Source organism: Coenobita brevimanus, chromosome 50, assembly GCF_032717465.1.
Source record: "Coenobita brevimanus isolate Jiangsu-jjx chromosome 50, ASM3271746v2, whole genome shotgun sequence".
NCBI classification, from domain to species: domain Eukaryota; kingdom Metazoa; phylum Arthropoda; class Malacostraca; order Decapoda; family Coenobitidae; genus Coenobita; species Coenobita brevimanus.
The window spans coordinates 52,152,102-52,178,429 of NC_137003.1; the positions used below are offsets into that span (position 1 = coordinate 52,152,102).

The 26,328-nt window shown below is 42.2% G+C and overlaps 1 protein-coding gene and 1 long non-coding RNA gene across 2 annotated transcripts in view; one reads left to right on the plus strand and one right to left on the minus strand.

Annotated features, from left to right (window-relative positions):
• The window catches only part of LOC145399832 (uncharacterized), a 195,256-nt gene that overhangs the window by 132,553 nt on the left and 36,375 nt on the right, over positions 1-26,328 (plus strand). Inside the window, exons 16-17 of the mRNA XM_080272399.1 lie at positions 3,814-4,042; positions 17,149-17,336. Coding sequence (XP_080128525.1) covers positions 3,814-4,042; positions 17,149-17,336 — 417 coding nt within the window. The remainder of the gene's footprint in view (positions 1-3,813; positions 4,043-17,148; positions 17,337-26,328) is intronic.
• The window catches only part of LOC145399837 (uncharacterized), a 61,958-nt gene continuing 52,836 nt past the window's right edge, over positions 17,207-26,328 (minus strand). Inside the window, exon 3 of the long non-coding RNA XR_013897340.1 lies at positions 17,207-17,333. This is a non-coding gene — a long non-coding RNA (uncharacterized LOC145399837). The remainder of the gene's footprint in view (positions 17,334-26,328) is intronic.

Below are 26,328 nucleotides of genomic sequence, written 5' to 3' on the forward strand. Positions count from 1 at the left end.
ACCTCAGTGTATTTCTCCTAACATTTCCTATCACATTCACATCCACACCACAATGCTCCTACACTTCCTCATTTGTCAGTGTGTCTCTCCTTGTGACTCCACATGCTCCTCTCAAATAACTCATTTCCATCGCTCTCACTCATGACTTGTGTCCCTCCAAAAAGGTTCAAGCTTCACTTCCATATGTTCGAGTAGGTATCACAGTATTGTCCTGCAGTAACTTTTTCACTTCCATGCTCACTTCCCTGTTTCTTATCATTACTTAAAAAACAACAACTGCTCCTTCTTCTTGTGCCTTTTCAAGCACTTCACTCTTTGAACTTCCATCTTTGCTCATCACACTAACCAAGTACAGTATTTAAATGCACTCACATTTTCCATTTCCTCCTTATCCAACCTCACTGTACATTCAGTGACTTCATTTCTTTCGAAGACTGTAAGTTTACTCCCCCTTACATTCACCTTTAGATTCCATTTCATACACACTCTCCCAAACTCATTCACCAAGCCTTGTGGCTCCCCCTCGTCTTCGCTTAACAACACATTATCATTTGCAGACAACATTACAGGGAGTTTCCAGACACTGCCCTCTCTCATTAGGGCCGCTTCAACATCCACTGCCCTACCTTGTATCTCTTTTATAACCTCATCCATATACAACATGAACAACCATGGAGACATGACACATCCCTGTTTCAGTCCAACCTTCAAATAGAAAAATTCACTCAGTTCACTATCTACATGCACTGCAGCCTCAGCATCCTCATACATACTCTTCACAGCATTCAACAACTTCCGATCTACTCCATATATTCTTAATACTTTCCGCAATCCTTGTCTATCCACCCTGTCATATGCATTCTCCAAATCCATGAAGGCTACATACAACTTCTTTCCCTTCTCTAGAAACTTTTCCACTAGAGACCTAAGAATGATTATCTGATCAACACAACCTCTTCCTCTCCTGAAACATCCCTGTTCGTCTCCAACTAATTCCTTTGTTATTTCCCTAACTCTGTCAGTAAGTATCCTACCATGTACTTTTCTTATTACGCTAAGAAGACAAATGCCCCTTTGATTACCACATACTTCTTTTTCCCCTTTTCCTTTGTAAAAGGGAATAATTTTACATACTTCCAATTCTCCTGGACTTTACCTTCCTCCCAGGCCAATCTGCACATCTTCCACATCCATTCTACTACTATCTCTCCCCCATGCTTCAGCATTTCACCTCACACTCCATCAGTTCCTGGGGCTCTCCCCATTTTGACTTTCTTCATTGCTTCCACAACTTCCATCCCACTGATCCATCCTTTTCCCAACCATTCCCCAGCCACTTATACTCGCATTACATTCATTCTGTATGTTCAACAATTCCTGAAAGTGTTTTCTCCATCTGCTCACTTTTTTTCCCTTCTCCACTAGCAGTCTACCATTTTTATCTTGCATTCCCTGACTAACTTCTTTGTCACCTTGTCTAACTCTCTTTACCTCTTTCCTAAACATTTTCCTACATTCCCTCCACTGTACACTTAAATTTCTTCCAAATTCCTCATCCACCTTCTTCTTACTCTCTCTCAGTAATCTTTTCTGCTCTCTCTTTCTCCCTACATATAACTCTCTCTTCCATCTCTCAACTTCCACCACACGCCTGTTTCTCATCCACCCACACTATGCTATCTTTTTTGCCACAGCCTGTTTGACCTTTTCATCCCACAATGCTGTTCCTTGCATTCCCTTTCATCTTTTCACCCCACACATCACCTCACATGCTGCATAGATTTCTTCTGCAAATATCTTGCACACCCCTTCCACGTCCCCCATCTGCTCCAGTCCATATTTAGCCAGTCGCACCTCCACTTCTCTCTTATATTTTGCCTTTTTTCCATCCTCATGTAACCTTTCCACCCTCCTTGTATGGACTACTTCCTCCTGCCTTTCCCTTCTACTATTCCTCCATATCAATTGAACCTTAACTCTCACCACCACCATGTGGTGGTCAGAAAGTCCACTCCCCCAACCTCAGTATGCTCTTGCATGCATTACACACATTCTCATTCTGTCATCCACAGATACACAATCAGTCATTACATTCCTTTCTTTCAGGTTACTACCCACCCTTCTCATCACTCACCACATATACCTGTGGATCATTTTGTGTCTGAAGAGGGTATTGACTATCACCAACCCCTCCCAGCTCAAATGTCCACCAGGACACTTTCATTCTCGACTTCTGCAGGCACACCCCACTCACCAACTACTCCATTCACCTTTACATTCCCTACTTTTCCAGTCATATCTCCAATCAAAAATACTCTTCTTCCCTTTTCTTTCCTACATAGTTTTCCTGATGTCAAACAATGAATATGACATCAGTGGTCCCCCTGCATGGCATAAACCCAAACTGCATCTCATCAGTATTCACTCTTTTTTCTAATCATACCTTCTAGAATACTCTCCATTACCTTCATTATCTGATCTAAAAGCTTTATACCTCTATAATTTCCTCTTTCCAGGGTATCACCTTTCCCCTTGTACACATTTACAATTACACTCTTCATCCAATCATCTGGGACAACACACTCATATACAGTATAATCATTTTTATCAGGTCTGTGACTAACCTCACTCCTATATCTCTTGAGGCCTTCAACATTTCACCAGTCAATCCAGACACACCTGCTGCCTTCCCCACCTGCATCCTACCTATTACCTCACTCACAGCAGCAGCAGCAGTCAAAGGCCAAAGGCCAAACCCTGGATCTGCTGGCTCCAAACCTTCCCTGTCCCAGTCAGACTCCTCATTCAACAACTGGCTATAATGCCCTCCCCATATGTCTTTTATATCCACACTGTTCACCACTACCCTTCCTTCATCATTCTTCACACACTGCTCACCTATAATATCCTAACTGATTTCCCACCTTAAATATCATATTCTTCCATTCCACACGATTTAGGTTATCGAGTAAAAGTCTATGTGACTCAGTCCTTGCCCTGTATACCTCTCCTATAGCCCTATGCTTGGCAGCCAAGTATTCCTCTTTGGTACCAACCATCTTCCATTCCTGGAAGAGCCTTCTTTTCTCCTTAACTGCAGTTCTACACCCTCCACCCTCATCCCACCACCAACTTACCTTATGTCGTGATGGGCCTTTTGTCCAGCTGCATACTGCATCAATAATTTTTCAGGAGTTACTGATTGTGCATTCCTTTGTGTGTCTTATTGCCAAACATGCATATGTGCGTTGTATTCATTGCCCAATATGCATCTTCTTTGTGTTTGTTGTCCACTATGCATATGTATGTGCTACTATGTATTTGTGATGTAGTGGAACCATGCTTGAGCATAATTTTTCATGACACTTGTCCTTCAGCTGACATCTGTTTTTTCTTCTGTGTAGATTGACCATCATAGTTAGATTGACCATCATAGTTCAGACTAAAAACTGATGAAATAAGTGAATGAAGAGATCAGTGAAAGAATATTCACCTAGTGACAGTGACTAATATATCTATTGTAAATTAGACCATTGCTGAGTCCCATGGATTATTTGTGACAACAGAGTAAACATGTTACCAGTAGTCCATGGGAAATCCTGATTCAGTGCAGTTAATCCATTGGCTGTAGTGAATGAATGCTTGACAAACTCTTATAATAGCTGTATGAGATGGATTGTCACTTTATTGTAAGAGTTTGTTGCGGCATATAAGAAGATGATATTTTTTTCAGAATATTTTGTGTTTGGACGGATGATTGTAGGACTAGTTTGTGACAAGTAAGGTAATTAAATTCCTATCTAAATATTCCAGAGAGAGAGAGAAACGTCATCGCTTGCAAGGGGAAGGCACAAGTTCTGATGGTTCCAGGTCCCGTTCATTGTCCGGCTCCCGCTCTCGCACTCATTCAAGGTCAAGGTCAAGGTCCAGGTCAAGGTCAAGCTCAAGGTCAAAATCAATACCAAGATCTAAATCACGCCAGAGGTCAAAGTCTCGGCAAAGATCTTTATCACGCTCAAAGTCCCCTTTGCCTGGCAAACAGGTCGGTATTGGATAATTTCATTGACTTAGGCTTGTTGCTTAAGGTAAGCAGTATACATTCTATCACTAGTACCTGCTTTGCATGTTCTGGAAATCTGCTATGCGAAGTTAGTGAAACATCAGTGTATTTTCCAAATGAAATACTAATTAAAATTTCATATGTGTATCATCATTGTCATCATCCAGACCTTTCCCACCCTAGGGCGGAGGAAGGAGTAGCAACGTCCAGACAGCCCAAGTTTGCCCAGTCCAATGGGCCAGGCTTCTATTCACTCATCATTGAAACCCCCAGAATCCTGACTATCTGATATTCCAAAAACATTCACCACATTCTGTAGCTTTACGTAAACGTATCTGATAGAGTCAGTCCAGATGCTGTCACGTTAATAGGGGGTGCCAAATCCCTGATCATGCACTTCTTCTCACAACATGCATCAGGCCAGCTCGATCTCTTGTCAGTCCCCTAGCCTCACCAGCTTCCATACCTTTCTTCCTCACACACTCATCTGCCATATCCCACCACCTTCTCCTTGGCCAGCCTTGCCTCTTTCCTCCTTCAAATTCACTCAGATATACCTATTTCACCACTCTGTTGTTATCCATTCTTTCCACATGACCATACCATCTCAGTACACTCTCTTCCCTTCTGGTGTCTACAGACTTCCGCACTCCACGTCTTTCATGAATCACGTTATTTCGTATCCTATCCACTCTCTGCACGCCACATAATTCCTCTGCTGTCCCATCTCCACTGCTCTCACTCTTGACTTTTCATTTTCATGCCACACCATTGTCTCACATCCGTATGTCAAAGTTGGCACTAACACTCTTCTGTGTAATCCTTCTGCAGCTGCAACACTCAAGCCTCTATTTCTTATCAAGGTCTTCCTAGCACTAGCTACTTGCCTCCCTTGTGTTGCTACTCTCTACTTCTTTTGCATATTTTCCTCTCTTTTCTGTCACTGTATCCAGGTATTTGAACTTTCACACCAATTTCAGTCTCACTCCATTCACTGTAACGTCTCACTGGGAGTCACCTCTCTCAGTTAGTATCACTTTACCCTTTTCAACATTTACTCTCGAGGCACGATGCTCACAGACATCAGTTAAACTCTACACTAGTCTACCGAGTTCTTGTCCGATATTTGCAAGTAGCACTGACGAGATAGAGCTGGCTGGATGAATATTGTGAGGAGAAGTGCATGATCAGGGATTTGGCACCCCTTTAATGTGACAGTGTCGGGATCGACTCTATCGGATACGTTCATGTGAAGCTACAGATCGTGGTGAATGTTTTTGGCGTATCAGATAGAGCCAGGATTTTGGGGGCTTGAATGGTGAGTGAATGGAAGCGTGGCCCAATGGATTGGGCAAATTTGGGCTGTCTGGACATTGCTACTCCTCACCTTGCCCTAGGGTGGGAAAAGAGGTCCAGATGATGGTGATGAGTACTGCATCATCAACATACAACAAATTTCAGATATTCCATTCATTACCAATGCCATCCCTCTCTCCACTCCATTACTGATGCTTTTACTTCTCTCATCACTCTATCCATATGTATATATATACGGGTATATATATATATACATATACTGAACAACCATGAGAACATCACACAACCTTGTTGCTCACCCATACTGATCGTGAACCATTCACTTAGATGCCCGTTTACCCTTACACATGCTTCACTACCATCATAAAAACACTTGACGGCACCTAGCAGCTTGCCATCTACACTGTACATGTGCAAAACCTTCCACAATCCTTCTCTGTTTACTTTGTCATATGCTTTTTCCAGATCAATGAATGCCATAAACACCTTATGGTCCTTCTCACAAGCCTTCTTCACTATCTGTCTTACTGCATATATTTGATCCATACATTCTCTGCCATCCTAAAGCCACCCTGTTCATCACTCACCAGGACTTCTGATATCACTGTTACTTTCTCTATAATAATTCTTCCAGATTCCTTCCCTACCACACTCAAGAAACTTATTCCATGATAATTCTTGCACTCACTTCACTCACCTTTATTTTTGTGCAGGGATACAGTCACAGCCGTTTTCCACTGCTGGCACAGTTTCACTCATCCTTCTTACATTTCTCCAACAAGCACTTCATTCCTCTCTCTTCACTACACTTAATCATCTCTGCCTACACCTCATCAACCCCAGCTGCTTTCCTATTTTGCACCCACTTCACAGAGTTTTTCACCTGTGCAAGTGTCACTTTTCCTGGCTCTGCATTCCTTCTCTGCACACCCCCAAAACCAGTCATGTTTACAGTGGCTCTGCTCCCTCTATTCCCATTCATCAGGCTTTCAAAATATTCTTTCCATCTGGGTCTTACTTCATCCTCATTGTAGATTAGTAACCCAGGAGGATGAAGTAAGGATGGAAAAAATATTTTGAAAGCATATGTGTATAGCAGAGTTATTTGTTTCTTGTTTGATTGGCCTTATTATCAAAGCAGGTTATTTAACTAGGTGCTGGTAGTAGATCTGTTTGTGATTATATGTTTTTCAGTCATATAATAGCATATATGTTTTTCAGTCATACAATACTAGACATGGGGTGACAGTAATAACTGTACACTCTTGTGGGATTCCTCAGGTCTTTTTGGTGTAATAGGAGGAGAAGGAAGTGCCAATAGGTGATAGCCTCTAATTTTTCTGTTAAATTGGCATTGCATTAACCCTGGATTGTTCCAAAATTACTGCTGCCATTCAAACATAATCCATGAAAATTCTGCTCAAGCAGTCACGTGGCTAAAGCCAACAACTTCATATGAATATTCATTACACCGTTGACTTAGAACCAACAAGCATTGTTTGATTTTGCGACATTATGTGGCTTATCACATTGGTGATTTGTAGATACATTCCTGACAACATCCGTTTCCACTGCCTTCCTTCCAGTAGATTACCAAATAAATAATTATTTTCAATTGGATTGTTAATATCAACATATATGTAGTCATGTTGTGGCAGTATTAAAAATTATAAAATACAGTACATTACTGTATTAAAGCTGGAATGATTCGGTCAGTTGGAGCAAACAGGCACCTCCCAGTTGCCACTTTCGTCAATGTCTAGTCACTGATGCATGTGGTTGTCTCTCTACATCTTGTGCTTTTAAGTTATCATACAATACAAGACCCTCACTCTGACACTAATTGAGGGGAAGTCAAGTTCACTGAATCTGAAGGTCACCCCCTCAGGTGGAAGTTCAGTAAATGAGTACAGTATCATATTCTAGTACTAAAAATGAAAACTATACCCATTTTACTCTAACTTGGTCCATAATTATACCCTTTTGCAGCTTATTTTGCATCCTTGTCCCAGCACTTCTTCATGATCAGTACTGTATTGAGAAACGGCATTTGGTAGTTAGGTAGTTTGGAAGTTTCTCATTGTTTCTCGTAGTTCCAGTACGAGTCAGAGTTGTCATTTAGCCTGCTGTTAGTGAGCGTAGTTATTTTGTAATTTGTCTATCTGTCTATCTGTTGCCAGATGCCTTAATCCCCTAAGGGGTGGCCACAAAAAAATCGCCTCCATGTCGCCATGTCCCTCGCCATTTCACTGCCCTGCTCCCAGCTCACACCCCTACTCTCATATACCTCTCCACTCCATCCCTCCATCTCCTCCTTGGCCTCCCCCTCCCTCTCCCCCCCCACCTCACTCACATGGCCAAACCACCTCATTGTGTTTCTCCTGACACTTCCTATCACATTCTCCTCCACTCCACAACACTCCTTCACTTTCTCATTTGTTAGTCTGTCTCTCCATGTGACTCCACATGCTCCTCTCAATTAAGTTATTTTGACTGCTCTCACTCATGACTTCTGTCCCTCCAACAAGGTCCAAGCTTCACTTCCATACGTTAGAGTTGGTGTTAAAATACTGTCATGTAGGAGCTTTTTCACTTCCATGCTCGGTTCGCTGTTTCTTATCACTGCTTTCAAGGAACCAACAACATTTCATTCCTGTTGTACCCTTTCAAGCACTTCACCTTCTAAACTTCCATCCTTACTCATCACACTACCCAAGTACTTAAACGCACTCACATTTTCCATTTCCTCCTCATCCAGCCTCACCGTACATTCGCTGACTTCAATTCTCTCGTAGGCCATAACTTTACTCTTCCCTACTTTCACCTTTAGAGTCCATTTCTTACACACTCTCCCAAACTCATCCATCAAACCATGCAGCTCTCCTTCGTCTTCACTTAACAACACAGTATCATCTGCAGACAACAGTACAGGGAGTTTCCAAACCCTGCCCTCTCTCACTAGGGCTGCTCCAACATCCACTACCCTACCTTGTATCTCTTTTATAACCCCATCCATTTACAGATTGAACAACCATGGAGACATGACACATCCTTGTTTCAATCCAACCTTCAAATAGAAAACTTCACATAGTTCACTGTCCACATGCACTGCAGCCTTAGCACCCTCATACATACTCATCACGGCATTCAGCAACTTCCCATCTACTCCATATATTCTTAATACTTTCCACAATCCTTGTCTGTCCAATGAAGGCTGCATACAACTTCTTTCCCCTCTCTAGAAACTTTTCCACTAAAGATCTAAGAATGAATATCTGATCTACACAACCTCTTCTCTTCCTAAAACCTCCCTGTTCTTCACCAATTCCTCTGTTATTTCCCTAACTATGTCAATAAGTATCCTACCATGTACTTTTCCTGTTATGCTAAGTAGACAAATGCCCCTGTGATTACCACACACTTCTTTTTCCCCTTTTCCTTTGTACAGGGGAATAATTATATCTGACTTCTAGTCCTCCGGGACTCTACCTTCCTCCCAGGCCAGTCTGCACATGTTCCACATCCATTCTACTATTATCTCTCCCCCATACTTCAGCATTTCACCACACACTCCCTCAATTCCTGGGGCTTTCCCCATTTTAACTTTCTTCATTGCTTCCACATTTTCCATCCTACTGATGTCAACCTGTCTTCTCATATCCCTCCTTCTCCCAGCCATTCCCCAGCCACTTGCATTACTTTCATTCTGTATGTTCAACAATTCCTGAAAGTGTTCTCTCCATCTGCTCACTTTTTCTCCCTTTTCCACTAGTAATCTACCATTTTTATCTTTCACTCCCCAACTAACTTCTTTGTCATCCTGTCTAACTCTCTTTACCTCTTTCCAGAGCATTTTCTTAAATTCCCTCCACTTTGCACTCAAGTTCCAAATTCCTCATCCACTCTCTTCTTACCATCTCTTACTAATCCTTTCACCTCTCTGTTCCTCTCTACATATAACTCTCGTCCGCTTCTCTACTTCTTCCACGCCCCTGTTTCTCATCCACTCACTATATGCTTTCTTCTTTTGTGCCACAGCCTGTTTGATCTTTTCATCCCACCATGCTGTTCCCTGTACCCCTTTTCGTCTTCTCTTCACCCCACACACCACCTCACACGCTGCACAGATTTCTTCTGTGAATATCTTGCACACACCTATGTCCCCTATCTGCTCCAGTCCATATTTACCCAGTCACTCCTCCACTTCCCTCTTATATTCTGCTGTTTTCCCTTCCTCTTGTAACTTTTCCACCCTCCTTGTAAGAACTACTACTTTCTGTCCTTCCCTTCTCCTATTTTTCCATTTCATTTGGACTTTTGGTGGTCAGAAACTCCATTCCCCAAACCTGTATATACTCTTGCATCCATTACACACCTTCTCATCCTCTCATCCACACACACATAATCAGTCATTGCCTTCCATTCATTCAGTTCACCACCCACCCTTCTCATCGCTTGCCACGTATACCTATGGATCATTGTGTGCCTGAAGTGGGTATTATCTATCACCAACCCCCTCCCTGCACAAATGTCCACAAAAGCACTGCCATTCTCATCCACCTCTGCAGGCACACCCCACTCACCAACTACTCCATCCACCTTCACATTCCCTACTTTTCCATTCATATCTCCAAACAAAAACACTAATTCCTTTCAGACTTTTCCATGCACGCTTCCACATTTGTCCAGAACTCTTCTCTCACTCAGCTTGCACAATCTTGCTTTGGCGAATACACGCACACAGTCGCCCACATTTGTAGTCCAGCATTCAATCTTACCCACAGAATCATTGTTCCAACTGATCCATACTCTCTTGTTTTCTGTTACTCACAAAAATACACACTCATTCTTTTGCCCTCTCATTCACACTTACTCCCACACATATACCCCATCCATACTCCCATTCCCATACTCTCACATACATCCTCTTTCACACCCTCACCTCTTCATTTGCTCCCCTTACATTCCATGTAGCTACCAGTACCACGTCCTTTGTGTGGTCCTTAGTCGTCACCTTTAGGTCAGTCCTGGTCCAAGGCTTTTTGTTCGTATTTTTAGTTAGTTGTTTTCCGGGAAGGGGCACTAACCCTCCGCCAACCCACTTGTTGTCATGTAGGGAACACGTATTGGTTGGTTATAAGGTTACCACCCAGCGCTGTATAATTATGTTTTCCTGGTTTACAGGAAATTATTTGGCTTGCCGTTCTGTGTAGAGCTACTCTAAAATCAGTACCACTACACTGAGTGGGTGGATGATGGCCACCCCAACCACCAAAGTTGTACATTAATTTTTATGTTCTTTTTGTTTGTGATGTTTTCTTTATGTGATTGCTTGTTAGATTATTTAATTATATCTCAGTGGGTATACTAAATAATTAGAATGTTATGCAGTGTAAGATAACTCTGGCGTGTTTTGGATGTCTCCGAGTTGGTAACTGTTGTAACCGTTGCTCTCTCGGGAATACACGAGAACTATGTGGAAGTGTAGAACACTTTAGAATATAGGAAGCTTATATAAGGATGGGGAAGAGATTAGAAGGTGTTTCAATCAGTTTCAGTTCAGTTTGAATGTAGTTAAATGTCAGTGCAGTGCAGTTTGTATATTTTCAGTACTTGTGAAAATAGTGAAGTGTTGTTGGCAATCAGTGAAGTGTTACTGTAGTTTGTGTATTTTCGGTGCTTGTGAAAATAGTGAAGTGAAGTTGGAAAGCATTAAGTATAATTATTTGGAAAATAAAGACAGTGAACTTAAGAAGCCAGTGTTTATTTACAGCGCCTCAGCTTGTCTTGTTGTGCACCGAAAGGCTAACCATAGGAAGAACAACTCACTGGGCAATGTCCTACCTATGCTGAACTACTGCTGTTGGAGTTCTGTCGCAGTGTGGGATGGGGACATAACACTAGTGTCAGGAACGTGGATCATTAAAGTGCTGCAATGAGTCTAATCTTTGACAAGGAGCGGGAGGGTGTGCAGACAAGGTCCGGAGCTGGGCAGGAGGATGTGGTCATTGGCTGCATTCATGAAGCTATTGCAAACACAAAGTGTCCAACTACAAGCACAGAATAAAGGACAGAAAGAACTCAGAGAACAATTACAGGCTCAGAATGAAGGACAGAAAGAACTCGAAGAACAATTGCAAGCACAAAGTGAACCACTAGAGGCACAACATGAAGAACAAAAAGAACGATATGAACAACTTCAAGAGGCATTGCAGGAGCAACATAGGGAAGTACAACTGAGGATGCAAGGACAGCTAGATGCTTTCATGGGGGAAATGAAGTACCTGAAGGAAGAAGTAGATGCCAAGCTAGAGCTGCATAAGTATGAGGTAAGCAGTAATGTGATGGAGTGCAGACAGCATGTAGATGACCAGTTCAAGCATGTAGACGGCCATTGAGAATTGAGGCTGTAGAGGAATATTGCACTGCTAAGCCTCAGGTTAGTGTACAGGGAGTATTTGGGTTAGCAGCTTACTGATGTGTTTTCCAAGTCACAAGTTTCAGCACAGTACTCCCCCACCAACAATGGGGGTTATGTTCCTGAAAACCACCATGGTTGGGAATGCTTTGTTTGGTCAAGTTAACTGTATATGGGGAAAATGGGGTTAGAGAAAACCTCAGTCAAAAGTAAAATGGGTATAACATGAAAAAGATGTACTATTTTTCTGGTCTTTATTGCACAGTATTGCACTGTACCAACTGTAATCACACACAAAAAAAATAAAAGTATGGTAGAAAGTGATTTACAGTACACCTTAGAACTACGAAGGTTATCAGCTGGCTAGAGTGCCATGCTGGTTGAAGACTGGGGACCACTGTCAGCTGACTTGGATAATGGCTTGAAGTAGCACAGGATAGCTGGTTGCGTCATTTTATTGTAGAGAGCTTTCTGCACCTGTTTGTATGGAGCCAGTAACATGTCCAATCCATCCTTGAATTTTAGACTGTTCATCATGAAGAGATCTATGTCAATGATGAAGTCAGCAAAACTGTTGGCCATAAGTAACCCTTTGCTAACTTCAGCAAGAGTCATTTTGTTACTCTCCTTGCTTTTGCCCTCGTCATCCTCATCTTCACCAAACCTAATGTTTTAGACCCATGATGACAACAGAACAAGTGATAAACAGAGAGAGATACTGTAGCAACACACCTACTCAGTGTGCTCCCAGTAACAGCACAGACTGAACTGGAAGGCAGAAAGCTGCTAGCATGAGAAAACATTGCTGCCACAAGGTGGCAGCCACTGCAAACTGTTTGTGGACCAAAGCTATGCATTGAGTGATTTGGCCATCATCACCATCATCATCTAATCCTGTGTCGCCCTATGAGGAGTGTAGGAACCTGGGACTAGGCATGTTGGTCCTAACATTTAAGATGAGAGTGACCAGCTTCACTCTTCCGTGAGTGGCATTAGTATGTGCAATAAACCCCAACCACCCCTTAGAAACCTGCACAGACTCAGTCCGATTGGAGTGCCTTAATTGCCTACTAAACCAACAGGTGCCATACTTTGGTTATATGGTTACCACCCAGCATAGTAAATGATTTCTTAGTGTACAGGAATGCTAAAGCGGTGTGTGGTGTGGCAAGAGGAACAACAAAGAAAAAAGGTACGGCATGGTGGGATGAGGAGGTAAAGAGAGCGATGGAGGAAAAGAGGAAGAAGTGGATAAAGTGGTTACAGGATAGGGGTTCAGTTGAAATAAGAAATAATTATGTTGAGAGCAAGAAGCCCGTAAAGAGACTAGTGAAGAGGAAAAAGGAGGAGGTAAATGAGGATCTAGGAAGAAAAATGAATCCGAACTACTCTGAAAATAGAAAGTTATTCTGCAAAAGAAGTGCGGAAATGTAGAAGTGAAAACGATAAGAAATGGGATGGTGTGAAGGATGCAGGTGGTAGATTATTAACCCATGGAGATGACGTAAGGACCAGATGGAAAGAATATTTTGAAAGCCTGATGAATGGGGATAGAGAGAGCAGAGCAGCTGTTAACATGATTGGTTTTGGGAGTGCAGAGAAGGAATGCAGTGCCAGGCAACGTGACACTTGCACAGGTGAAGAGTGCTGTGAAGCGGCTGAAAAATGGGAAAGCAGCTGGGGTTGATGAGGTGTATGCAGAGATGCTTAAATGTAGTGGAGAGAATGGAATGAAGTGCTTGTTGGAGATATGTAAGAAGGCATGGATGAGTGAAACTGTGCCTGCAGAGTGGAAAAAGGCTGTGATTGTACCCCTGTACAAAAATAAAGGTGAACGAAGTGAATGCAAGACTTATCGGGGCATAAGCTTACTGAGTGTGGTAGGGAAGGTATATGGAAGAATTATTATAGAGAAAGTTAGAGAGATGTCAGAAGTCCTAGTGAGTGATGAACAGGGTGGCTTTAGGAGTGACAGAGGATGTGTAGACCAAATATTTGCAGTGAGACATAGTAGAGAAAGCTTGTGAGAAGGACCATAAGGTGTTTATGGCATTCATGGATCTGGAAAAAGCACATCACAAAGTGGACAGAGAAGGATTGTGGAAAGTTTTGAACATGTACAGTGTAGACGGTAAGCTGTTAAGTGCTGTCAGTGGTTTTTATGATGGCAGTGAAGCATGTGTTAGGGTTAATGGGCATCTAAGTGAATCGTTCACAATCAGTGTGGGCGTGCGACAAGCTTGTGTGATGTCCCCATGGTTGTTCAATGTATATATAGATGGGGTGATGAGAGAAGTGAAAACACGAGTAATGGAAAGAGAGATGGCATTGGTAATGAATGGTGATGGATGGAATATCTTAAATTTGTTGTATGCTGATGATGAAGTACTGCTTGCAAGTACCGGACAAGAACTTGGTAGGCTAGTGCAGAGTTTTGCTGAAGTCTGTAAGCGTCATTCCTTGAGAGTAAATGTAGAAAAGAGTAAAGTGATGGCTATTGAGAGAGAAGGTGACTCCCAGTGCAATGTAACAGTGAATGGAGAGAGACTGGAATTGGTGAGAAAGTTCAAATACCTGGGTACAGTGATAGAAAAGAGAGGTAAATGTGCAAAAGAAGTTGAAAGTAGAGTGACGCAAGGAAGAAATGTAGCTGTTGCAATGAATGCCTTGATAAGAAACTGAGGCTTTAGTGTTGGAGCTGCACGAGGCTTACATGAAGGAGTGTTAGTTCCAACTTTAACATATGGATGTGAGACTATGGTGTGGCATGAAAATGAAAAGTCAAGAGTAAGAGCAGTGGAGATGGGACTGCTGAGGAATGTATGTGGAGTACAGAGAGTGGATAGGATACGAAATAATGTGATTTGTGAAAGATGCGGAGTGAGGAAGTCGGTGGACACGGAAATAGAAGACAGTGTACTGAGATGGTATGGTCATGCGGAGAGAATGGATAACAATAGAGTGGTGAAGAAGGTATATCCGAGCGAATTCAAAGGAGGGAGGAGGCGAGGTAGGCCAAGGAGAAGGTGGAGAGATATGGTGGATGAATATGTGAGGAAGAGAGGTTTGGAAGTCGGTGAGGCTAGGGAACTGACAGGAGATCAAGCTGGCTGGATGAATTTTGTGAGAAGTGCATGATCAGGGATTTTTGGCACCCCTTTTAAACGTGGCAGTGTCTGGATTGACTCTGTCGGATACGATTATGTGACGCTACAGAACGTGGTGAATGTTTTTGGCATATCCAATAGAGCCAGGATTCCGGGGGCTTGAATGATGAGTGAATGGAAGCATGGCCCATTGGATTGGGCAATTTTGGGCTGTCTGGACATTGCTACTCCTCACCCTGCCCTTAGGTGGGAGAGGAGGTCCGGATGATGATGATGATGATGATGATGATGACAGGAAACCATTTGGCTTGTCACTCAGTGTAGAGTCACCCATAGGCAGAAGAAGAGGAAAGAATGAAGGAAAGAAAGACAGAAGAGAGTGTGTAAAGTCACCCATAAGCAGAAGGAAGAAGAAAGAATGAAGGAAGTAAAGGCAGAAGGAAAGGAAGGAAGAGAGGAAAGGGGAGTCACCCGAGGGCAGCACTGCATCAAGTGAGTGGATGGTGAGTGCCCCCACCTACCACAAGATGATTTGGTATACAAATATATTACTGTTTGTAAGTGAATTTCATGGTTGGTGAACCGTGTGGTTCGTGGGGGATTACTGTATTTCACACAAAAAAGGTTATCTCTCTCCGCTTAATGTTGCACAGTGTACTATTTATCACACACTTGCAAAACTACAATAAATTGCCTTTACAATGATATTTAGATTATAGTAATTTTTGCATTTTATTGTGTGGTAAAATGAGATGCAAAATTTTGTTTTAGTCTTGGCCACATATTCGTTTCACAATCTTTTTCTTTGATCGGTCAGTGTAAATACACGTTTTATGATAGGCTGCTGGTTGTGGTGATATTTTGAAGCTGAATAGTTGAACTTTATCGTAGTATGTTCAAAAAAGGAAAACAAAGAAAATAAAAAGTCAAAACAATGAGCTGAATTTAGGCAAAAACCAAAAATTTTATGACTTGCTGTAGAATAATATTCGCCAAGACTAAAGTGATAAAGAAACAAAGCCATGAGTCAGACCAGCTGTGCAGTACCTGCCATGCATAGAGCAACCATTCTATAACGCCACTCTCGAGCCTCTTTGTTATGACGCGTAAATGTAATTTATGGTGAATATTTTACAAAAATTTCTTTAAATGACGATTTAAAGCGTCATTGGAATCTCTGAGGTTGGATTTGAAATGACGATCAAAATCGTCATCAGAATCTCAAAAGGTTAATGCTAGAAGTTATTCCTAATTTGAATAAAATTATCGGGACCCAGCAGGATTACAGTGGAAATATGTCATCAGATCAATAAAAATGGAACAGTCCTGACTGCCGAGTACAGTGGTAGTATTAGAGTAAGTGAAGTAGCTAATAAGAACGGAATCTCAGTAAACTGCTTTGTGTATGTGTGTGTGTGTGTGTGTGTTTGTTTTTAACACAGAATAATTTGTCACTGTTTATACTGAACCACCAAGAAATACTGTAATAAACTGTACCATTTTATGTGTGGATTCCCACATCCACTTAGTTAGTTTAGTGTTACCCTCAGGTGGCTCTACACCGAATGACAAGCCTGTAATGCAGAAAATTATTTAATGTGTTGGATGGTAACCATCAAAATTATGCCTGAGTGTCTAGTGAGATAAAGCATACCAGCTGGGTGTGACCCTTAAGAGATTTGTATCCATGGGGTGGACTGCAGGATGAAGTTGCCTTTCTTCAATACACCATTCTTCTTGTGGTGGATGGGGAGGAAGGTGAGGAATATTAATTTGTAAAACCATTCCTCAGCTCCCACTCTTCTTTCTGACTTGACTCTAGAAGATTCATTAGTAGAATACTGCTTTACTATTTTGTTCATTCTTTATTCTTTTTATATTTGATGAATGGTATAACCTTTTCCAGTAGCACCATAGCCTGTTGAATATATGTCATTTTCAGCATGCATCATTTATGTATTCCTGTTTAAGATGTATGAACTTTGCAAACGAAAGCCTATGATTTAAGAACATAATATGCTGCATGGACTAGGATACAGGAAAAAGATTGTTGATGGCAAATGAAAAAAATAATTTTTAATAAGGAAAATGTGTTGTTTACAGCATGTAGACATATGCTCATTTAAAGAATATTAATTATTGATGTCCAACAAGATGTAAGTATACACCATGTTTTGCATAATAACACTTTAGTTTTCTACTGTATTTTTTGCCACAAAATCTTAAAATCAGCATATTGTTGACAGATGTCTTCAGGAAGGTGGGGTGGTGATGGTGGGCGAGGGAGAGAGCGTAACCACCCGGGTGACTGGGGAAGAGAGAGCCGTGGCCGACAGTGGGGGAGCTCCTCACACCACTGGGACCACGCGCCTCCAGACAGGTATCGGGAATCATATCGCAGGAGGTCCCGATCTTTTAGTCCAGGACCACGCTGGTGAGTGTAGTATAGTAACAGTAAGTGTAGTACATAAAGTACTCATATGTGACATACAGTATAGGTACAGTAATCCCTTATTTATCCGGATGTGTGTATCTGGACCTGTTCATTATCCAGATAATGGACCTTGGCTCTATTAAACCATTATCTGAATTTACTTGTGATTATCCGAATGTAAAAGTCTTTGAGAAATTCGGCCGGCCAGCTGACATATTCAGACAATCAGTATCATGGCTGCTGGGCTTTAGCTGTGCTCGGGAAATAGGCCATAACTCACAACCTGAGCAAAGTGGTCCATCCGCCCCTGTACTGAATGGTCAAAGTCGCTCGCTGGCTTATTCACTTCCTGTGAACCTCCAGCACCCGACTAAAACGGACCGTAACCCACAAACGGTGTCAAAGTGCCTGTACGCATCCCCACCGAATGTCCAAAGTTGCACGGCCATAGGGATTAGCCTTTCCCAGCTGCCACCACACATGTAAGACAGACCACAAGCCACAAATCAGGTAAAAGCGTCCATCCGCCTCAGGACAGAAGGGTGAAAATCCTGCCCACAGCCTTGCTTCTCCCTCTTCCTGTCCCTCCTCCTTACCCTTCTATGCTCCCTGCCTTGCTAGCCCTGCCTCTCAGCTCCCCCCTTACTCCCTCAGCCCCTCCCCTCCTTCGCGCTGACATCAACAACCCGTGAGTTTTTAAAGTTTTTGGCGATGTATTTAAATACTATTGGTCGTATCAAAGTTTCACGAAATCCACAAGAAAGCTCATGATATTCTGGAAGAGTTGAGAGGTAGGATGGGACTGGAGTGTATTGGTGTTGTGATGAGGAGAGGTAGATTGAGGTGGTTTGGACATGTGGAGAAGATGGGGGATGATAATTGGGTGAGGAAGGTGAGAAGTGTTAATATTGGGGGTGGGGTTATGAGGGGTAGACCGAGAAAGACATGGGACGAGGTCATTAGGTGTGACCTTAGGGTTAAGGGACTGAACAGGGAGGCTGCAATAGATCGTTCAGCGTGGAGAGCCGCCATTAGGTGACCAAGGCCGACACATGCAAGCATGTTGGAGCCTTTAAAAACGAAAACTAGACATATGCTTAACCCTTAGCTGGCGGCAGCAGTTGCTGAGAAGCACCTAAAAAAAAATATATATATATCTTTATATAGATGCCCCTGACCACAGGATTGGAGCATAAATATAGTTACACCGCATTATGTAAGGTTTTAACACAATCAGTATGTAGACTCTGCTTCATGTGATGTTTTAACATAATCTATATATAGACTTTACTGCAATGTGAAACAGTTGCTGTATATGTGTTGCAAGCATCTGGTTGGTGGAGTGGTATGAGTAGATTGTAGGCTTCTTTATTATGCCTTGTGAAATGACCAAACCAAAGAAGGTATACAGTACATCTCCCCAATATTAGTTTCCTTCCACTTCAGATCTTTACTCCTTTTCATCATTTTCCCCATGCTTCTCCTTTCTTCACAGACCTTGGCAGCACAATTGTTTGTTTCTCTCACTATATTTGTTTTCGTTTTTGAAGCCTCCAACATGCTTGCATGCTTCAGCCTTGATCACCTAATGACGTCTCTCAGTGCTTCTCAGTCCATGGTAGCCTTCCTGTTCAGTCCCTTAACCCTGAGGTCACACTCAATGACCTCATCCCAGGTCTTTTTCAGTCTGCCCGTTTGCAACCCAACCCCCAATATTAATGTTTCTCACTTTCTGCACCCAGTTATCATCTCTCATCCTCTTCACATGCCCAAACCACCTCAATCTACCTCTCCTCATCACAACACCAATACAATCCAGTCCCATCTAACCCCCAGGCCTTGCACTCAGGGACACACTGCACATCCATCTAATCATTGTCATTTCTGTACGTTTGAGCCTGCAAATATCCTCTTTCTTTACTGCCCAGGTCCCACTACCATACAGCATTACAGTCCTAACACATGCTGCATACAAAGATCCCTTAGCATGTAGGGAGAGCCCTCTCAATGTCAGGAGAGACAACAGCTCCCTGAACTTCTTCCAACCACTTCTCACCCTAGCCACAGAGCTAGCTTCATCCCATCCTACTGCACATAACATGTCTCCCAAGTAACAAAACTCTTCTACACACACAAGAGACTCACCATCAAGTTCAATCCATTCATACCTGACATTCCTCACCTGCTCTCCCCAGCACACCATACACATAAATCAACATTATCTCGCAGTGTACCTCTAGTACCACCACATCTCTTATGCACCCACTTATCACAAACACTGCACAAGATGGAATTACTTCCCACGCTCTTATTGCAAATTGCCAATGGCCACTCTCCCTGTTCGTTGACAGTACCGCCACCAACCCTAGATATCATCACTTTTGTTTTATTTTCATTAACTCTTTAAGTCCTTGTGCCCCATACCCTCACTCCACTTCCTAAATCTTTCCTCCACCTCCCTTTCATTCTCTGCAGTCAATACCAAGTCATCAGCATACAGCACCTCCCATGGGAGTCCATTTCTGAAGTCACGTGAGAGGGCTTCAGGTACAAGGATAAACAACAAAGGACTCAAAACTGACCCCTGATGCACACCAACATTCACGTAAAACTCGTCACTCAAATCTCCATTCACTCTTACCTGGGTGCGAGCACCCATGGACATGGCCACACTCCTCTGTCCCAAGCTTTCTCATTGCCCACTTCACCACCTTTCGAGGGACTCTGTCAGAGGCCTTCTTCAAATCAACAAAAACAATGTACAGTTCCCTTTTTCCTATATATTTTTCCTGAAGCTGTTGAACAATGAATATGGCATCAGTGATCTCTTCGCCTGGCAACCCAAACTGCATCTCATCAGTATTCACTCTTTCTCTGATCATACCTTCTAGAACTTTCTCCATTACCTTCATGATCTGATACAAAAGCTTTATACTTCTATAATATCCATTTTCCAAGGCATCACCCTTTGATTTGTACACATTTACAATTACACTCTTTAGCCAACCATCTGGGACAACACACTCATATATAATCATATATATCAGGTCATTGACTAACCTCACTCCCATATCTCCTGAGGCCTTCAACATTTCAGAAGTCAACCCAAACACACCTGCTGCCTTCCCCACCTGCATCCTGCCTATTGCCACACTCACGAGTAGTAACGTCAGTCAGAGGCCAAGGGCCAAATATTGGATCTACTGGCTCCAAACCCTCCCTGTCCCAGTTAGACTCCTCATTCAGCAGCCTACTACTCGTATAATGCTCTCTCCATGCGTCTTTAATATCCCCACTGTTCACCACTGCCCTTCCTTCATCATTCTCCATACACTACTCACCTATAATATCCCGATTATCCCTCTTCACCTGATTTGCCACCCTAAATATCATATTCTTCCTTTCCACACAATTTTGGTTATCAAGTAAAAGTCTTTGACTCAGACTTCACCCTCTATACCTCTCTTCTACCCCTACGGTTGGCACCCAAGTATTCCTGTTTGTTACCACCCTTCTTCCATTCCCAGAAAAACCTTCTTTTCTCCTTAACTGCAGCTTCTATACCCTCATCCCACCACCAAGTTATGTCTTATCCAACCGCATACTGCATCAGTAACTCTCAAGAGATGGTTCTTTAGGGCTGTGTACAGTTCACTAATGCCTCTTTCAAGGGCACCCTGTTCAGGCACCACTCTCCTCATCTCGTTGTAGAAGGCATCCGTTACTGCTTGGTTTTCCAGCTTCCATATTTTCATCCTAGGTACATAAGTCCTCTTTTTCATCACTAATTCTTTAAGCACCATGTTACATATCAATAATTTGTGCTGTTGTACTCACTCCATGCTTCCCATAACTTTTACCTCCCTCACGAACTTCCTATCAGTCCTCCTGACCAGAAAATAATCTGTCTAATTGCTGTTTCCCCCAGACTCATATGTAATCAACCTACTGTCTCTTTTCCTAAATTGTGTGTTGCACATAATCATGTTCAATTATATCCTTGTGTCCAAAAGACATAAAAATCTCCAGTGGGTCCTGAGGATTTTGCAAAACTACTTTGACCCCTGTGTCTCCAGTAAATGGCAGTCTTTCTCAACTAACTGGAGAATGACTCAACCACCCAACTGGAGCGCTATCATCATTGCCATCAACTTTTTCACTTGACAGATTATCATTTGGCTCCTCTGCAATCTCAAGCTGTGATTCATCACCATTATCAGTGTCATCACCATCACTATTGGATATAGAACCACTGTTAATATCGTCAGTGAAATCATCATCCAAATCCTGATCTAGAATAAGTTGTATCTCATCATCATTAATGTTCCTCCTTATGTGGGACATGATAATGTCTACAATGTCCAAATATCAATAGAAAATTAGAAATTGAGGTCTACAGGAGAAACAGTGGAGTATTGTGTCCCCTCTAAGAGCTGGAAACAGACTGATTGAGTCACTGAGTGAGCAACCTTAAATAAGCCACCTGCGACCCGTATATTGCCTGTTAGGGATATTTGATGCTTTAGGGCACTTACACACTGCCGACTATATATAGTCTCTGCCAGGGTTTACAGAGGACAATGTTTGGAAAATTTTCTATATGTAGTCTTCTCGCAAATTTTCTGTAGATTTTGCACAGTCTGTATATAGCTCTGCTGCCAGCTAAAGGTTAACTCTTGCAAGGTGCGAGCAGAATTTTGCACTAGGATAGTGGGAGTTATATGAAGGTAACACTCGATGTAGTGCTGCTCTCAGGTGCCTGCCCTTTCCTCTCTTCCTTCTTTCCATTAATCTTCTTTTGTCTTTCTTTCCTTTATTCTGTCTTCTTCCTTCTGCCTGTGGGTGACTGCACTGTGTGATAAGCCAAATGGTTTTCTGTACACCAGGAAACCATTTACTATGCTGGGTGGTAACCATATAACCAAATTATGGTGCTTGGTGGTTTAGTGGGCAATTAAGGTGCTCCAGTCAAATTGAGCCAGTGCAGGTTTATATCCAAGGGATGGTTGGGGTTTATTGCTCACATAATGCCACTCAGGGATAAGTGAGACTGGTCACTCTCAACTTAAATGTCAGGACCAACTTACCAAGCCCCGAGCTTCTATGCTGCTTATGGGGCAACACTTAATTACATGATGAATGAATCAATGAATGCAGTTTTACTCAAACAGCATTTACTCTCACTGCAGTTTTTTAAATTTTACTCAACAGTTGTCTGTGTTTTTATTAGTTTATCTTATAGTATAAACACCAGCAAAGATGTTGGTATACCATTTATACCAATATAACCAATTTCCAGTGGCATGTTTGGCTGTGGATTTTTTTTTTCTTTTCTCCGGGAGCCCCTATCACTCATGTCATGGAAAGATAACTGATTTTCCAACCCGTCTTTAGTTTTTTTTATGGATTTTTGTTGTTTATGCATTGTTTTCTTGGTGTTTAACATTAAAATGGATATTTCTGTGTGGGTTTTGATGTCTCAATATGGCAGAATGACAGGAAAACACAGCCAGAATTTGGAGGGGTACTACTGTATACATACATATATATATGTATGTATTTTTTATTCATTATTTTTTTTTTTTTGCATGGTTTTCTTGGTGTTTAGCATTACTTTGGATATTCCTGTGTGTGTTTTGATGATTGAAAACTGCCAAAATTAGGAGGGGTATTGTACATGTAGTAGTGTGTAGATAGGATGTTTTTTGGTTTTCAGTGGTTTTTTGCATGGTTTTCTTGGTGTTTAAAATTAGTATGTTTATTCCTATGTGTGCATTGATGTCTATATGGCCAGAAAACATTACCAAAATACGCAGAGGTACTGTACAAATGGGTTAGGTATAGATATAGGTTGGAGGTTGGGTATAGGTAGGGTCTGTGTATGGTAGGGGGGATATTGTTCATCACCCGAACATGCCTTTGGCTCTATTACGTTGGATAATTGAGGGAATACTGTAGTTAGTTTTGTAAAGAGAACCAACCGTTATGTTGTAGCCCCCTGGTGGGAGCAGGGGAGAACTAGAGGCTGGAGAGAGGCAATGAACAACAGATGTCGTGAGCAGGAGTGTCTCTGTGACCCTCAATCTTCATTCACTGTATTAAGCTGCCTGAATGCAAAACTGTACACTCAGTCCTTGAGTAACATATGGTTGGGCAACATGTTTTTGTTCTTTCATGCCTAGCATAATGAGACAAGTCGTATCAACATGCAGAAAAACTTGAGCTCACGCGGAAAGTCAGCTGGCCTGGCGACGAAATTTCAAAGCTGAGCGTGATTATGTCACCCTCTAAACTCTGGATGCCTTTCCTGGGCGCATATTTTCGTTCTGTATGGGTATTTGTCTCAGTACCACAGCCAGACACCTCAGCCAAGCAGCCCTAGTGGGATAGGTAGTAGTAGTAGTAGTAGTTGTTCCCTAGGCAGTCTGGCCGAACAGCCCCGAGTCCCTTAGGAAGGCCACGGCCGAGACCGGGCTTTCCCACAGAGCTCTCAAAGAGTGTATGTTGTGTTGTTGGCGTAGGTGATTATGTGCAATGCAGTCTTCCATAATGTGCTTAATATGGGGTGCTGTGTTGCATCCTGGACAGGCATCAGCAACTGAGTCATCCAGCCTCTTCTGGTAGCTTAAGAGGGCTGGATGGTGCCCACATCTCAGCCTTGCCAGGTGGACCCTGTCCTCACAAGGAAGATAGGACTCAGAAGGGTGGATGTCAGGAGGCCGTGCATATAGCTGTGTGTTATCTTTAAGTGACTGAATGAAGCGGCGAGTGCTCTGAGTGTGGATATGCTTCTGGAAGCTGGTCTGAGGTGGGCGAGGGGGGAGAGATGACAGTATTTGTGTATGGTATCATGTGCTGGGTGTTGTTTTGATGTTCCTTGGTGTGGATGGATATGCTGCCATGTAATATAGTGGATGTTGTGGGTTTGTGGAGGCTGCAGCAAGAAACTGATTGCCTCTCATGTTAAGGTGATCCTTGACTTTGAGGACTTTGGTTTCTTGATGTAGGTGGTCTGTGGGTCTAGTAGCTGTGCAGCCTGTGATTATTTTTAGGGCCTTGTTCTATAGGGTCTGTAGAGTGTTGTAGTGTGTTTTGGTGAGGTTAGAAGCCCAGGCAGGGCTTGCATAATTCATCACTGAACGTATGTATTGTTTGTATACTGTGGTGGTGGTTTCTTTGTTGTGTCTGAATGTTGTATGGGCAAGTGACCTCAAAGCATTGAGTCTTGGTGTTATTTTATTTTTAATGTTTGTGATGTGTTGTTTAACCCCTACACCGCGGGCATGTTTACCGATGTTTTGCGTGTGCTGCGGGGTTATTCGGACTCCGACAGACTCTCAAAAAATATTTTGCTAAAAATCAGTTATTAGTCCTAGAATATTAAAATTACATATGCTTATGGCACATACCTTCAGCTTTCTCCTGGAATGTTTGTTGAGCCTTCGTCAGTTACCGTAGGACTTGTGGAGACCTCTGAAGTTGGGTAACGAAGTCTCCACTTTACACTTCCCGACAACCCGTAATATGATTACCACAGCCAGGTATTAACACTGTAAACACTACTCTATGATTTTCAAGTAGTTTGGGATCCATACTCCAAAAAAAAAAACACTGTGAAAGCAATGAAAATTATGAGCGTGTCTGACTGTCGCACTTGCACTAGTTCGCTCTTGGTACTCTGTCATTTATTATTCATAAAACCCCTCACACTTTATATTTCTATTACTATATAACACTTATATATATCTACAGTCTTTATCCATAAGTTTCCTTCAGTAGCATTAGTTTATTGTCACTGTAGGGATTTAATTTCTTTCAGTAAAATACGTAGCATTCACTTTCTCGTCCTGTATACTAGCATTGAGAGTGAATGTCACTTTCATCTTCACTCTCATAACTCAGCATTCAGACATGCTAGAGTGAAACTTTCACTTTCATTACTCCTAGGGTATATTCTCGTATTCTTATAATACTACTCATTTACATTTCTATTTACGTTCTCTATTTTATTTACGTTATTTACATTTCTATTTTATTTACACTGTGTTATGCACTGTCACTTGAAGTAACTTATAAAACCATTTTCCATTGTTCACGTATATTTACATTCATTACTTTCACTTGCTGTTTACACATTATTTACAATTCCACTTGCACTGTTTTACTCAATAGAAAGATCGTAGTCACTGTTTTATCAATTGTCAGCCCTTTACCTCTTTCCACACGAGGTTTAGTAGGGGGTAAAGGTCACAGGGCCCTTTGCATGGGGGTGAAAAAAGTCCCTGAAGTCAGCAAGAGGAAACAGACGTACCTCCACTTCGGAAGATGAGAGTAAACTGATAAGGGAGGGCCGGGTGGAGGCCTACTTTGGGGATATTCAGTGCTACCAATGTTAGCTCTTGAAACAGCTATGTCTAGCACTGAAATGATTGGCAGGAAATCTAGACAATACATTATAAATTAGGTAGTTCCAGGTGAATGTAAATATCACTTAGGCTTCTCCCTTCCCTCCTTATATGTATATTTATTACGAATATAGATTATACGGCACGTGAGGTGTTGTCAGGTGATAATTAGCCAATTCCAGGTGTATGGCACTCTCACTTACCTTATTTCTTTCTTGTATATATTATTTGGTATAAGAATAGGGCATAGGGCTTATTTCAATGGATGAAATCAGTGAAAAATTCCAGGGAAGATTTACTTAGCGTAGCACAGCCGGGCAGGCGAGAGGATAGGGTAATGAAGGGGGGGTAGGGAGGGGAGTCAAGAACGGGGAGAAATGGCTAAATTGTCAACAATGGATGGGAGTACAGATGAGATTAGGAGTGCTGACTAGTGTTGGACATTGGCAGTACTGATAGATGATACAAGCCCCCACTTGGAAGCCCGGGTGAATTCAAAATAACACAGAATCACAAAAGCGACGCCCCGCGGTATGATCCCTTGCTCCCAAGCATCACGAAAGTGACGCCCCGCGGTTAAGGGGTTA